Source organism: Oryctolagus cuniculus, chromosome 3 (assembly GCF_051225735.1).
Source record: "Oryctolagus cuniculus isolate XC-2025 breed Fujian yellow rabbit chromosome 3, ASM5122573v1, whole genome shotgun sequence".
NCBI classification, from domain to species: Eukaryota; Metazoa; Chordata; class Mammalia; order Lagomorpha; family Leporidae; genus Oryctolagus; species Oryctolagus cuniculus.
Genome location: NC_142869.1, coordinates 179,615,294 through 179,631,624, shown reverse-complemented (window position 1 = coordinate 179,631,624; position 16,331 = coordinate 179,615,294). Strand labels below are relative to the sequence as shown.

General features: G+C 38.3%; 1 protein-coding gene and 1 pseudogene across 3 annotated transcripts; one reads left to right on the top strand and one right to left on the bottom strand.

Moving 5' to 3' along the window:
• The first annotated feature begins 1,409 nt into the window (after positions 1-1,409).
• Positions 1,410-15,810, top strand: OR6B1 (olfactory receptor family 6 subfamily B member 1). 3 transcript variants are annotated; one of them, XM_089329596.1, is made up of 4 exons: positions 1,650-1,727; positions 5,980-6,170; positions 10,551-10,605; positions 12,799-15,810. In XM_089329596.1, the coding sequence occupies exon 4, from the start codon at positions 12,824-12,826 to the stop codon at positions 13,757-13,759; it is 936 nt and encodes a 311-aa protein (XP_089185722.1). In that variant the 5' UTR covers positions 1,650-1,727; positions 5,980-6,170; positions 10,551-10,605; positions 12,799-12,823; the 3' UTR covers positions 13,760-15,810. The 3 variants fall into 3 exon arrangements, with proteins under 3 accessions (XP_089185721.1, XP_089185722.1, XP_069927474.1); XM_089329595.1 differs by lacking the exon at positions 5,980-6,170 and having other exon boundaries at positions 1,410-1,727; XM_070071373.2 differs by lacking the exons at positions 1,650-1,727; positions 5,980-6,170 and adding an exon at positions 6,681-6,797.
• LOC149127626 (cAMP-dependent protein kinase type II-beta regulatory subunit pseudogene) lies at positions 6,512-7,528 on the bottom strand (annotated as a pseudogene).
• Positions 15,811-16,331: the final 521 nt, after the last annotated feature.

Here is a 16,331-nt window from a genome sequence, read left to right as displayed (position 1 = left end):
TTTGCCAAAGATAAGTTCTAATATATGCTTTGAATTCCCTGTGATCTTTTGCTGTGAGGTTTCCTTCCTTTACCTTCTTTCATATTGATGACCGTGTTTCTGTGTGTAACACATCTTTAAGCATCTTTTGCAGGGCTGGAGGAGTGGCAACAAATTCTTTCAATTTCTGTTTGCTATGAAAAGTCTTTATTTCACCTTCATTCACAAATGAGAGCTTTGCAGGATATAATATTCTGGGCTGGCAGTTTTTCTCTCTTAGTACCTGGGCTATATCTCGCCATTCCCTCCTAGCTTGTAGGGTTTCTGATGAGAAGTCAGCTGTGAGTCTGATTGGAGATCCTCTGAGAGTAATCTGACGTTTCTCTCTTGCACATTTTAGGATCTTTTCTTTATGTTTCACTGTGGAGAGTTTAATTACAACGTGTTGTGGTGAGGATCTCTTTTGGTCGTGTTTATTAGGGGTTCTGTGAGCTTCCTGTACTAGGATTTCTCTGTCCTTCTCCAAACCTGGGAAATTTTCTGCTAATATCTCACTAAAAAGGCCTTCTAATTCTTTCTCCCTCTCCATGCCTTCAGGAACTCCTAGAACCCGAATGTTGGGTTTTTTAATAGTATCCTGAAGATTCCCGACAATATGTTTTAGATTTCTAATTTCCTCTTCTTTTCTTTGGTCTGACTGTATTCTTTCCTGTTCTCTGTCTTCTAAGTCCTATATTCTCTCTTCTGCTTCACCCATTCTGTTTTTAAGGCTCTCTATTGTGTTTTTCATTTGATCTACTGAATTCTTCACTTCATTATGATTTCTCGTCACTATCACAGTTTCCTGTTGTACTAGTTGTTTCGTTTCATTTTGATTCCTCCTTAATATTTCATTTTCACGAGAGAGATGTTCTACCTTGTCCATTAAGGATTTCTGTAGTTAAAGAATTTGTTTTTGAGACCTTCTTGAAGTTCTTATCAATTTTTTGAGATCTGCTTCTTGCATTTCTTCTATCTCATCATCTTCATAATCTTGAATTGGGGTGTCTTTTTCATTTGGGGGCGTCATGGTGACTTCCTTGTTTCTATTATCTTGGTTTTTGCGTTTGTTATTTGGCATATTGGAGATATTTGGTTTCTTCACTGTGGTGCTTTTTCTTGTTATACTATGACTCTAGATTAAGTGGACTGTCTGTTTTTGATGGAGCCTTAGAGGCTTGAGATGGGTGTGGCCTGAGCTGTCTGTTTGGTGTGCCAAAGGTGACACTCCCAGGTTAGGCGTGATAGATCTCTCTCTCTCTCTTTTTTTTTTTTTTTTTTTTTGGTTCAAAAGGGAAGTAATTCCGCACAGCTGAATGAAGTTGGAGGTAGTTAGCAGGCAAATGATATACCCACAGGAGCCAGAGATCGGAAGCTCTTTCCCAAGGACCACACAGGGAATCTGTTCGGCCCTCAGAGTGGGCTCAAATTCTCCTTCAGTCTCCCACTGGGTTGCCAAAGTTACGGAATTGTAGCGTCTCTGGAGAGTACTCACGTGAATTCTGCGAGTTCTCTCCCCCACCGTCTCTTTTTTCACAGTCTCAGTTTAGTAGCACCACAAATTTACTAGGTCCTAATCTCCTGTTAGTTCGCCCCGCCCAGAGTCAGGTTTTTCTGCTAGGCTCAGGGCCGGTGCAGACCTGAGGTCGCTCTGCTTATGACGTATGTCCAAGATGGCGCCTGCTCTTTGTCTTGCTCGCCCTTGAGAGGTGAGCGGAGAGAGAGAAACCCGTGTCTGTACCAGTTACCTTTTTTTCTCTCTCTCTCTCTCTTCCAGTTAGCCTGTTGAACTCCCCCCCCCCCCGGGGGTCGTTCCCTCTAGTCTCCTCTCTCCGCTTGCCTGCCAGTGTCTCGGGCTATTGAGGTTCGGCTCACCTCGCTTTCCAGCGCTGGTGTGTTGAGTCTCACGCTGGTATCCCGAGCTGTGGGCTCCCACGCTCTCCACGCAGGTCCACTGTGAATCACGCGTTCCAGAAGAGTTTCTTCTGCTGTTTTCTCCCCTACTTTTCCTTGAACCTGCAGTATCTCCACTGTTATTAAACTGTCTCTCCCCGGACTATCAGTGTGCTCCCTTCCTATTCCGCCATCTTGCCTCCTCCTGATGATTTCTTTCATCATCAATGTTTAAACTGTAGAGATCTTTAATTTCTTTTGTTAAATATATTCCTAAATATTTGATTTCTGCAGCTGCTGTGAATGGGGATTTCTTTTTTTAATTTCTCTTTTGGCAAGTTCATCATCAATGTATAAAAAAGCTACTGTTGGAGCCTGCATTGTTGTATAGTGGATAAAGTAGCCACCTGTGATGCCAGTGATCCAACTCCCTCTAATGGCCTAGGATAAACAGAGGAGGATGACACAAGTGCTTGGATCCCTGCCACCTATGTGGGAGTCCCAGAAGTCCCTGGCTCCTGGCTTTGGCATGACTCAGCTGCAGTGTTGCAGTCATCTGGGGAGGGAATTGACAGATTGAAGTGCTCTCTCTCTTCTTCCCTCTTCCATAACTCTTTCAGGCACATAAATAAAGAAATTTTTTTTTTAGACAGGCTTAGTGGATAGTAAGAGAGACAGAGAGAAAGGTCTTCCTTTTGCCGTTGGTTCACCCTCCAATGGCCGCCACGGCCGGCACGCTGCGGCCAGTGCACCACGCTGATCTGAAGGCAGGAGCCAGGTGCTTCTCCTGGTCTCCCATGGGGTGCAGGGCCCAAGCACTTGGGCCATCCTCCACTGCCTTCCCAGGCCATAGCAGAGAGCTGGCCTGGAAGAGGGGCAACTGGGAAAGAATCCGGCGCCCCGACCGGGACTAGAACCCGGTGTGCCGGCGAAGAAATCTTTTTTAAATTAAAAAGTTACTGTTTTTCTATGTTTATTTTGTGCCCTGCAACTTTGCCAAATTGGCTTATCAATTCTAATAGCTTTCTGGAGCAGTATTTAGGTTTTTTCATGTACAACATCATGTAATCTGTGAACATGGATATTCTGATTCACTCCTTTCCAATTTTGATGCCTTTTTCCTCCTTAATTGCTCTTGCTAATAATTCTAATACTGTACTGAATCAGTCATGAAGGTAGACATCCTTGTCTTGTTCTAGACTTGAGCGGAAGTGCTTTTAGCTTTTTACCATACAGCAAGATATTGGCTATTAGTTTATCACATATAGCCTTTATAATTTTGAGGCATGTCTTTATAAACCCAAACCCAATTTGTGGAGGTTTTTTTTTTTTTTTTTTAGGAAAGGATGTTGAATATTATTAAGTGCTTTTTCCACATCTATTAAGATGATCATATGGTTTTGGTTTTGGATTCTGCTGATGTGAATTTTGACATTTATTGATTTGTGAATGTTGAAGCACCTTGGAGTTTCTAGGATAAATCCTACTTGTTTGTGATGTAAGATCTTTTTGATGTGGTTTTGGATTCAGTTTTCTAGTATTTTCTTGAGAATTTTTGCTCCTATGGTCATCAAGGACATGGATCTGTAGTTTTCTTTCCATGTTGTGTATTTGCTTGATTTTGGTATCAAAATGATGCTGGTCTCATAAAGAGTTTGGTAGAGTACCATCCTGTTCAATATTTTGGAATACTTAAAAAGTATTGGGGGTAAAGCATCTTCAAATGTTTTGTAGAATTCAGTGGTATATCTAAATCTTAGAGATGCATCATTAGATCATTTATTTGAGACCTTTCTATTTTTTCAATATAAGCTCTTTTTTATATATTTATTTATTTGAAAGTCAGAGTTACACAGAGAGAGGAGAGGCAGAGAAAGAGAGAAAGAGATTGATTGATTCAATATAATCTCTTAATAGAAGTTGTGGACTTTTCCTTTATGGGAGACTTTTACTTTCTGCTTCAATATCATTGCTTGTGTTGGGTCCGTTTAGATGTTCTGTATCTTCTTGATTTAATATTGGTAGGTTATTCATTTACAGAAATTTATTCATTTCTTCCAGATATCTTGTTAGCAAATAGTTGTTCATAGTGGTTTCTCTTGTCCATTGTATTTCCATGTTGTCAACTGTAATATCTTATTTTTAATTTCTAATTTTATTTGAGTTTTTTCTCTTTGATAATCTGGATAAAGATTTATCTCTTTTTTATCTTCTCAAAAACACAGCTTTTTTGTTTTGTTGATCTCTTGTATTGTTCTCTAAGTTTCTATTTCATCTATCTCTGCTCTGAAGCTTACTATTTCTTGCCTCCTGGTACTTTGGAGTTTATTTGTTCTTGCTTTTCTAAATATTGGAGATGCATCATTAGATCATTTATTTGAAACTTTTCTCTTTTTTCAATATAAGCTCTTAATAAACTTCCCTGTCAATATTGATTTTATGTATCATACAAGCTTTGATATATTGTTTTCATTTTCACTAATTTTAAGAAAGTTTATTTCCTTTTAAATTTATTCAATGACCTTCGATCATTCACTAGCATGTTGTTTAATTTCCATGTATTTGTAAACATTCTGTTGTTCTTGTTGATTTCTAGTTCTACTCCTTTGGGGTTTCATAGGATACATGGTATGGTTTCAGTCTTAAAATTCACGAAGACTTGATTTGTGGCATAACATGTGGTCTATCCTAAAGAATATTCCATGTGGTAATTATAAGAATGTGTATTCTGTAGCTGTTGGGTGAAATGTTCTGTAATCCTCTGTAAGGTCCATTTGCCCAATAGTATAGGTCAATTCCAGTGTATCTTTGTTGATTTTCTGCCAGGATAATCTGTCTATTACTCACAGTGGGATGTTGAAGGACCCAACTATTACTGTAACAGAGTCTACCCTCTCCCTTTAAGTCTAATAGTACTTGCTATATGTATCTGGGTGGTCTTATGTTCAGTGATTTTATATATATATATATATATATATATATATGATTGTTACATCTTCTTGCAGAATCTATCATTTAATCAATATAGAATTTTCTTCGTTTACAGTATATATATTTGATATATATATATATATATATATCTACTCATGTTTATTTGGTTTCCATTTGTCTGGTATATCTTTTTCCAGCTCTTTACTTTAAATTTAAGTATATCTTTATTTGTGAAATGAGTTTCTTGTCAGCAGCATACAGTGGGGTCTTGGTCTTTTTTTACTCATTTAGCCAAATTAAATCTTTTGGCTGGGGAATTTGATCCACCTACATTGTAGGTTAGTAGTGATAGATAAGAACTAACACCTGTCATTCTGTTGATAGGATACAGATTATACATACTCTGTTAGAGAATTTGGTAATAGCATGTGTTTTCATGACGTTTACTTCTAATAGAGGACTCCCTTCGGAATTTTTTGTAAGGCTGGTCTGATGCTGGTGAATTCTCTCAGTTTACCCTCATCTAAGAGATTCTTTCTTTCTCCTTAACTTCCTTTCTATAAAGATTTATTTATTTGAAAGTCAGAGTTACCAAAAGGGAGAGGTAGAGAGAGAGAGATATCTTCCATCTGCTGGTTCACTCCCCAATTGGCTGCAATGACCAGAGCTGCACCAATTTGAAGCCAGGAGACAAGAGCTTCCTCTGGGTCTCCCATGCGGGTGCAGGGGCCCAAGTACTTTGGCCATCCTCCACTGCTTTTCTAGGCCACAGAAGAGAGCCGGATTGGAAGTGGAGCAGCCGGGACTTGAACTGGCACCTATATAGGATGCCGGTGCTGCAAGCAGTGTCCTCACCCGCTACGCCACAGCACTGGTACCTCTCCTTAACTTCTAAAGAACAAAATCACTGGCTATAATACTCTTGGTTGGAAATTTTTCCTTTTAAGACCTTGAATATATCATACCACTGTCTGCAGGATTTCTGCTTAGAAGTCTTCTGTTAGTTTAATTGGTTTTCCTTTACATGTAACTTGATGTTTCATCTTAATGTCTTTTTTTTAAAGTCAAAATGTACTTTACTGCAAAATATAAAAGTTTTAAAATTGCATATGACATTGTATACCATTTCACCAACAGGCCAAGGCCAGCACATAACTTACCAAGCCAGAAGAGCTTTAAAACAAGAATGATTACAATACTACTATACAGAATGAGTTATAAAAAGGAACCTGACACCATGCCTCACAGCATGATTCCTGCCAAGGTCCCTCTCACATGGGCACAGTCTTATATGACATCATGAAGAAGTCAAACACATATCATCCACGGTAACATATTTTAATTATCTTCTTAAACACACATACTTTTAATGTATTACAATCATTTGAATAAATCTCTCAGTCAAGTAATTTTGTGGAGTAGAAAGTCATTTTACCAATATGTTGGGGTTTTTTTTTTTTATGAACTACTCTTTAGAAAGTGATGTTAAAGCCTACTGACTATTAGGTCACTACGGTGTACTGATACCTCGTAAATGTTAAAAAAAAAAAAAAAGGAAAAAACCTGAAACCACAGAAAATGCTTGGCATCTAGACAAACACATCCTCAGTGCACTAACCAATACTGTGTCACTTTGTCATTATAGGTCTTCTTGTTCCATACTTCCGCTTCATGCAGTAGGTTCAACAATATCCATGTTTGTTCCAAGCAGCGCCACTAACTGCTCTTCATACGTGGCTATGTTCCTTTTCATGATCTCCATGCAAGGTCCCAAGAGCCTCTCAAACACTTTCACATCCATGGCCAGGCATTTGACGGTCCCAATGGCGTGCGCCAAGGCTGCTCAAGGCTTGTTCGTCACCAGGGAGAGCTCTCCAAAGTACTGTCCCCGGGAGCAGCCAGCGATTTCCACCACGCCCTTCTCTTCCACTTCGGACTTGCCCTTTCTCTTCATGGTAATTTTCACCTCTCCAGATTCTACAATGAAAAAAGAATCCGCAAGATCTCCCTGAGCAATGATCTGTTCTCCATCATTGTATACTTTGGTGCCAATCACATCTACCACTTTTGGGCATTCAGGAACCTCCAGGAATTTGAAGAACGGCAGTGACTCGATAAAGCTTTCATACATTTTCCTCTTTTTGGCATTATTTTTCACAATTATCCTCCTGAAGGTTACCCTGTCCGGGCCCCATAGAGTACCAGGAGAGGTAGCAGTGATTGTAGCTGCTCTGGGTGTGTTGTACATTAAGGCCAGCTCGCCGAAACTCCCACAGTTATCGTGGTTGCCAACACATCTTCCCACACCGTCACACTACGTAAATGTCAGATGTTCCTCTGTCGATGACGTAAAGGTTGTCCCCATCGTCACCTTGGTCGATGACATGCTCCCCTTCCTTGACCAGTTTTTCAAACATGGCGGGCGTCTAACACTTGAGACATCTGCTCCGGATCCAGGTTCTTAAAGAGCAGGATGTCTTTGCAAGCCTCTTGCAATCTATTTCTTTGGTAATCAGTTTTGGGATGTATGATCCTGGACTCAACATCATCCTTTTCCTCATCAGGATTGTAAGCTTCCGCACATACTGAGGCACGCCTTGTGAATCGGTTTATTACTGGAGCACTGAACGCCCCTGTATCCGCGGCCTCCTCTTCCTCCTCCTCCTCCTCCCCGTTCTCGGAGTCGGAGTGCGCCCTTATTGTCTTTAGATTCTCTCCTTGTCCTTAACTTTTGCCAGTGTAATTACAATGTGCCTTGCAGAAGAACTTTTTTTTGTTGAGTTGTCTCGGGTTCTTTTACACTTCTTGTATCTTGATATCCATGTCTTCTTCAAGACTTGGGACATTTTTAACTATTATTTCATTTAGCAGGTTCTCAATGCCTTTTTCCTTCTCCTTCAGGAATTGCTATAATATGAGTATTTGGCTGCTTAATGATATTCTATATTTTGCATAGACTTTCTTCATTCTTTTTATCTTTGTCATATAGAGTTATTTCAAAATCTGACCCTCAGATCAGAAACTCTTTCTTCATTTGTTCTATTCTACTGTTGAAGCTCTCAGTCATATTTTTATATCATCAATTGAAATTTCAATCTTCAAAATTTCTGTTTGGTACTTCTTAATGATTTTTATCTCCTTTAGTGAAATTTTCATTCATGTCACCTATGGATTTCCTTATTTATTCAAGCTATCTGTATTTTATTGCACTGCATTGAGTTTCCTTACAATTATATTTTAAATTCTATTTCAGATATTTCAAATATCTTCAGATTAGGATCTAGTTCTAGAGAATTACTGTGCTCTGTAGCACAGTAATGCTATGCTGCTTTTTCATATTTCCTATGTCTCTACATTGACATCTACATATCTGGTGTGACAGTCCTATCTTCTTTACTGAGGAGGTTTTATGGGCAGAGTTTATCATTTATATAGAATGATGGTTATCACTTGATTTGTTGCTTTGGCTTTGGTTCTAGGTATAAACTCTGAGTAACCTTCAGTGTAACTTCTGAGAGATTCTTTGTTTTAATCAGTGTCAGCTGTGTGTATAAGTGGTGCTGGGGTATAGTCTACAGCAGTTTGTAAAGGTAGAAGTCAGTTTGTGATAAATGTGTGCTTCTAAGGCTATGTAACTTCAGTCCCAGTTACACCAGGGATTGTGATAGCTGTGGCCTTGTTCTTTGTGCTAAGGATATAAAGGAGGTGTTCCCTTGCCTTACTTGCAAGTCTGAGTGATGCTGGGGTTTGTGACACCAATAACTCTTTGTGACACTAATAACTGTACCTTTGTGGCTACATGACTTGGATGGGCCCTTTTCCAGGTTCTGAGGAGATAAAACAACTGGTGCTGGGGCTCATCACACCTAAAACTCTAGTCCCAGCACTGAAACATGTGAACTGAACCCTATTCCAGTCCTACAGGAGAAAGGGTAGGGCGGGAAGTATCATTATGTTCTTAAAACTGTATATATGAAATACATGAAATTTGTTCCCTCTTTATAAATAAAAAATGCTTAAAAAATTAAATTTCATGAAAGTCAAAAGCTACCAAAACCCACATAAGAAGAAATAGGTAACCTAAAATTTCCCTATGTAGGAATTTATACTCAATATAGTTAGCTGTATAGTTAATATAGTTAAATTCCGTATCTTGACTTTATAGTTAAAAATCTTCCCATTAAAAGCTACAGGCTCAGATGACTGCACTAATGAATTCTATTAATTATATAAGGGTTATATAGTATTAGTTGTAAACAAACTCTTCCAAAAATAGAAAAGACCACTTAGTCCATCATTCTACAAGGCCAGAATTACCCTTATGCACAGACTAAAGATACAAGCACAGACCAATAATGTTCATGAACACACATAAATAATCTTAATTAAATATTAGCAAAATATTTTACAAAAATATAATAGATCACAGTCATGAGGGATGGTTATTCAGGACATGCAAGCTTAGTTCAACATCCAGAAAGAAATCAAATCAATCTATTTTTCATGCCAATAGACTGAAAGAAAAAAAACAATTATCACAATAGCTGAATAAAAAGATAGTATATATAATTCAAATTCAGTTATGATGAAGGCTTGAAAGCATTATCATAGAAGGTAACGTAACCAATAAAGGGTATCTACAATAATTTTCAGGTAAAGTCATCTTTAGTGGTAACATACTAAATGATTCCCCTCTAAGACTAAAAACATTACCTGCATGTTCATGCTCATCTTTTCTTTTTAATTGGAAGTCCTAGCCAAAGTGATAAGGTCAGAAAATAAACTCTTAATATCTCCATTTATCATTCATGAAACCATAGTGAATATGACAGCTGATACATCAGGCACACATGTAGTCTTTCTTCATGTGAGGGTTACTTAGTTCTACACAATATAGAGAAGTGATAGCCAACTAGAGCTTTGTCCCAGAATGTGAAATATTGGTCAAGTGGTACAAGGAAGCTCACAAAATGTGACAATGACCCCATCATGATAAATTATTTATTAAATATTTAAGGCATAACCATTAAAATATTTTTATTTAAACTTTTACCAAAATGTAGCAATATTAATTGATTTCTGGTATCAATATCTGCCTTGGAGCATGGAAATGATCATTCTGTTTCAGACAAGCCAAAGACTTAATAATAACTGAAAATAGAGATTTAAATGCAGAAGAGTTTATTGCATTGATCCATCTTTCAGATTGAAAGGAAACTAACATATGGTGCTTTTCAATGTATGTGGTCATCAGTGGATTTTTTTCCCCATGGAACTAATATCATGTGAAACAAATAAGATCACCACACTTAGACAAATGAAAAATTTCTCTGGAATCCCACAAGAGACCTGAACTGCTATCGTCAAGGTTGTTTTCTCTTGGGTACTGACAGAGAGTAGAAGTCTTGTAGCATATAATGCCCTCAGAATCTAAAGATCATTACAATTCGGCTTGCCTGAGAACACTGCAGTGTTCCCTAAGAAAGTGATGGGTGTTCTGGTACCAGGGTGCTGGAAGAGCCAGCTTGATGCCACATCAGGCACACACATAGTCTTAGCACGCAGGACTCTCCTCTCAACTTGTTCTGCCTATCAGCTTGGAAACAGAGGGGTAATTTGTGCCCATTCACTCCTCCTAGGTTTAGGGAGCGGGTTCCTCATATCTACTCAACACCTGAATCTTTTTTTTCTGCTTCTTCTTATTGTAGAATCAGTGAAGAGTTTCTTTTCACACCTCAACCCATCAGAAGCCACTGCACCAAGGTGAGTGCCCCTTTTCAGAACATGACTTTCTAACCATGCAAGCAGCACTCTTCAAGGCCTCTAAATCTGAATGCTTAATGCCCTTTCATTCTGCCCACTCTCTATTCCCAGTAATCAGTATGGCTGACAGTATCTGAAATCAAAATGCAGCTGGTTATGCAATGAGCTAAGGAAACAGTCTCCTCCTGTTGTTTTTAACAGACTTTTCCTGGTGTTGGAGCAGAAACAAATGCCCCGAAGTGTGATCCCGGCCATTAGGTCCATTCCATGTCCCCTGACAGGCCCATACTGCACACTGCACATCTCCTGCTTGTGGTTGCAGCACAAAAGTGGCTCCTTCTTGGTGGGGAAGGAGGTTGCATTTTCATTAAATTTAAATTACTTGGAACCTAATTTGTACAGAATCCAAAACAAACTAGAGGAAAGTGCACACATAGCAGGTGCCAGAATGGAGAGAAGATGAGATGTTTGATTCTAGATCAATGGTAACATCTGTCATGATGTAGCATATTTTTTGAGTACTCTGAAATTGAATAAAAGCTATTATGGGTAAAAATAGGTCTACAGATTTTATAGTAAAATAATAAGGTAGCAACACCATATTGTCTTCCATTAGCATGCAGTAGAACTTTCAGTTAGTTAATGAGAAATAGGGAAGTCTTTTTTTTTTTTTTTTTGACGGAGAAGTTGTATACATTCCCCTAGAAGTACAAAGTTGCTTGTGTGAGCAGGTACAGCTAAAAATTTTCATCTTTGTGTCTTTAACAAATCTTATTAGCTGCAGTGATTTTTCTCTTTTTGTGTGTGTTTTTAAGAGTCTGCTAAGAAGGGATCTTCCAACTGGTCTACCAATTTCTGACTTGGCAACCCTATACATTCCAAAACAATTCTTCCACATCAAAAGCTAGGGTACAATAGTACAATATGAGTATGTTATTATCTGGTCTTGATAATTTATATTCTCTCTCTCCCTTCTCCTTTCTCTCCTAATCCATCACTTTTCTACTCATTCACTCACTCATAATTTGCTAACTTGCATGGCAGCTGGGCCATAGTGTGTTGCTTCCCTGAAACAGCCAAGCAGTTTCAGATCTCCTTGCCTTGGTCCATCTTCCTAAATCATCTCTTCTTCTCTATTTATATTTCAAAACTTAGTCACTGGCTATCTCTTCTCTGATATACATACTAAGATATCAAGCATTTCTATGTATTCATTTCTGTTTTGTGCACTAGACTGAATCGTACTTTCATTATACTGTATTGTTTTTAAATTTGATTTAATCTCTAATAGCTTGTGACTGGAAAAAAATTTTCAGTAGGATTAGATAACACTTCCTAAAGGTTTCAAGAATTTTAAATGTATAAAAGTGGTGGCAAATCCAAGCACTGGCCAACTACCTCATCTGGGAGTGATTCAGTCTTCTGTTTAAAGGCCTGCCTCTGCAGGCAGAAAGCCCTAGGTCTTAGAATAATCCTGACTTCATCATTCTCTGATTTGGAAATCTTAATCTATCTAAACCACAGGGTCGTCTGTGAAATGAGATTCATAATGTCTCACTAGTTTTATTTTGTGAATTAAATGCCATATTTTATGTAAGGTACTTAGCAAGCTTCCTAGCACCAAGTAAGTACTCATATTACAAGGAAATATTTTGGACTGCTAAAATCTAATCAAATCATAACCTACCAAATTCTTAACAATTTCTCTCTTCAACTGTGAGGAAAATGCCTGCAAGCATCCCAAGTTTTCCTCTCTAAGTAAATGGCAGCACTCGTGTGTAATAAGTATTCATTCAAAATTTCTCCTTCATTCTTTCTCCCTTTGCCTTCAACTACTGTTAAAAGATTCTGCTTCTTAAGTGTATCTTAAACCCAGCCACTTCTCTAAACCACAGTGTTCACAGTCACTGTCACCTTCCCTGCAAAGCCTCCAGTTAGTCTCCCGTTATTCTTGCCTGCCTAGAGTCCATTTTGAAATGATAAAGTTATTTTTCCATATCATCAAGTCATAACAGGCCCCACTAACATTTAATCCTCTAATTGCTTCCCCTGTGTTCACACCAGTTCACTATCTAATCTATATGTCATTAATAAATAACACCTGTTACTGTTATTGATCGCCAGAGAAGGTAAAGACAAAATATTTTCACTGGACCAGAGTCTGATCAAGTGATTTTGTTTTTTCCCCCCTAGGAGATCCAAGCCCTGTGTCTCCAACATGGAAGTGGAGAATCAGACACGGGTCACCAAGTTCATTCTAGTGGGGTTCCCTGGGAACTTGAGCATGCGTGCAGCAGTGTTCCTGATGTTCCTTATGGCTTATATCCTGACAATGACTGAAAATGTGATCATCATCCTGTTGGTGCAGCAGAACAGGCCACTGCACAAGCCCATGTACTTCTTCCTGGCCAACCTATCCTTTCTGGAGACCTGGTACATCTCTGTGACTGTGCCTAAGCTGTTGTTTAGTTTTTGGTCCATGAGCAACAGCATCTCATTCACTCACTGTATGATCCAACTCTATTTCTTCATAGCACTCATGTGCACAGAATGTGTGCTCCTGGCTGCCATGGCCTATGACCGTTATGTGGCTATCTGCCGCCCACTCCACTACCCCACTATCATGAGTCATGGGCTCTGCTTCCGCCTGGCTCTGGGTTCCTGGACCATTGGCTTCGGCATCTCCTTGGCAAAAATCTACTTCATTTCCCGCCTCAGTTTCTGTGGCCCTAATGTCATCAATCATTTCTTCTGTGACATCTCTCCAGTACTTAACCTCTCCTGCACAGATATGTCCATGGCTGAGTTGGTAGACTTTGTCTTGGCACTGATCATCTTTCTCTTCCCACTCTCTATCACTGTCCTGTCCTATGGGTGTATTCTGGCCACTGTTTTACGTATGCCCACAGGAAAACAGAAAGCCTTTTCTACTTGTGCCTCCCACCTTGTGGTGGTCACTATCTTCTATTCAGCCACAATTTTCATGTATGCCCGACCCCGAGCCATCCATGCTTTCAACATGAACAAAATTATTTCCATCTTTTATGCCATTGTCACCCCTGCTCTCAACCCTTTCATTTATTGCCTAAGGAATCGAGAGGTCAAGGAAGCTCTGAAGAAACTGGCCCATTGCCAGACCATCAGATCTGACTAGTCTATTACAATTGACCAGAAGGAAAGGACTATTGACTGCTTGGTCTACCTTCCTAAATCCTTCTTATTCAATGCTTCAGCTGCACATTACTCATGTTCACAGCACATTCCTATGTTCACATAGATCACGAGCTCTTGGAGGTGGGCATCTCTGCAGGTGGTCAGTGCTCCAAAGGCACACTCCTTATGCAGAGAACTAGAGGAAATAAATTCTCTTCATGACACAAAATGGACTTTCTAAAACTGTGAGCAAATTCATATGTGAACTGAGTGAGAAGAGAGATGGTGGTATATGAATTAGCTGTTGTTGGATCTAGCAAACATTAACAACCCTGGGACCAGCCGATTTTGTGATGGTTTCCTTATTTCCAATCTCACTGACTGTAACAGAGGCAGCAGTTCTTTCGGCAATTCCATTCTCATTGTTGTGCAGGGCATTGGTCTTGGTGAGAGCAACCAGAGATTGCTCCTTTGGTCTCTCCAAGACTTTTGCATACACCTACTTACTTGTATTAAATTTCTTTCTGCTTCAAATAGAGTGTTTTCTTTCACATGTGAGTGAATTGTACTTTATACGGTTATGTTTTGTCTTCTGATGTAACTAGAAAATTTTTTACTTTATTGAATTTGGTATTTCCCTTCTAGATGTCACAATTTGTTACTATGCTCTAGTAGGTAAAGCATAAAATTGATGATAAATAACTATCACCATTTGCTAAATGAAACTTGCCCTCATCTTTCCTCTTTTCTTTTAATATTAACTTTCTCTCATTGCTCTTCAATTTTTCTTTAACTGATCCTGTCACTCATTCTCTACACACTCATCTTGATGCAAGAAACCAGCCCAATCTTAGCATTTGACAGATTTTCATCCCATGCTATGGCGATTCTGCACTCTTTACCTGAGATCCTACTAATGTACATTAGACCATTCCAATCAGATATGACCATTCTCTCACATATGCCTGCCACTTTGGTTCATAGTTTTACCAATGGCATAGGGAGCTACACGTTGATCTGTATTCAATACTACATGCCAATATCAGTAGGAATTTAATTATTTCATTAGAGTAGTTGTAAAACAGAACTTCTTGCACTTACAGAGTCTTTCATCCAAGAACAAACTATAAATTCAAGAATATTTCATCTTTTCTTTCAGCAAGAAGTATTAGGTGGGATAATTTTCTCCATTTTACAAATTTCAAGAGCAGATGTTCAAAGAAGTAACTGATATGCAACAACAGTGAGGAGCAGAGGTCAAAAGCCCAGGTTTCCTGACTGAGATCTGGCTCCTTTTTCTAATGGATGACATCTCCCTAGAGAGAAACATACTTCTTCAGGAGCCAAGTGTGGAAGCTAATTGTAAAGGGATGTGGTTTAAATTATGAATTACTATAATAGGAACACAGTTAATAAAACAAAAATAGACAAATTTAAAGTATATAGTTCATGAGAAAAGAAATTTAAAAATAAGCATAGCTCACTTGAGAGGATAACTGTACAAAAGAACTGAAATGATGCTTACAATGGGAACAATTTAATGTTTGCTTATACATCATATTTTGGTCTCTTAATGCAATAAAGAAGTGACTACCAATATATTTCCATTTAAAACCAGATGTAACTAAAATGAATTCTTTTCTGAAAAAATCAGATAAATCAAAATCTGATGGCATGGTCAAGCAGGACTATTAAATATGCACATTAAAAACAGGTAAAGATACATTCTTTAGGGATGAGGAAATATAAGATAAAGAACTACAGCCACAATCTGAATTTTAGCTATAGATATATTTTTACCATGTGACCTTGGGCAAACCATCCATACTTTCTGAAATATAGATTCTTCATATGTAAAATAGGAATAATAATTCTTACTCTGTCAGCCTTACATAATGGTTATGAGGATCAACTACTATGATGCAAAATACCTTGACTATTAAAAATGTGGGGCAGTAAACAATCTAAGAAAGCTGCCACTCTGTTAGATTATACTGAAAACCAGTGGGGAAGATGGTGTTCTGTAGACTACCTAAAACTATTCCACACTGACTGGACTCCATGTGTATAATCTATAAATTATATAAATACTATAAGGGGTTTTTGTGTCATTATTTCTCACAAATGTCTGGATAATGGAGGGTGTTGAAACAGGGTCTCTTGATCAATGCTATCAAATTATGTTTGAAATAACAGAAGAGAATCAGCAATGCAGCACTGACTTCTTTGAGAAAGGAATATAAGTACATAGGCTAAACAAACAGAACAAACAGATCACAGCAAAATGAGAATCATTCTCAATAGACAGAAGATACTTTATCAGGTTAATGGTTATGTTCATATACAAACAAGTTATTTGTAAGGTGAGATGCATAAAACAAGCAAGAATATTAGAACAAACTAGTGGACATTAAGTGAATTATGATACAAGCCTAGTGGTTAGTTTTAGTATGTTACCCAGACTCTAAGCCCTAAGGATTTGGCTATCAATCAAACTCATAAGAAAGTTCATAAAATAAAATAAATTAATATTGTTATTAATTATACAGACAGTATATATTTGTCACTATATT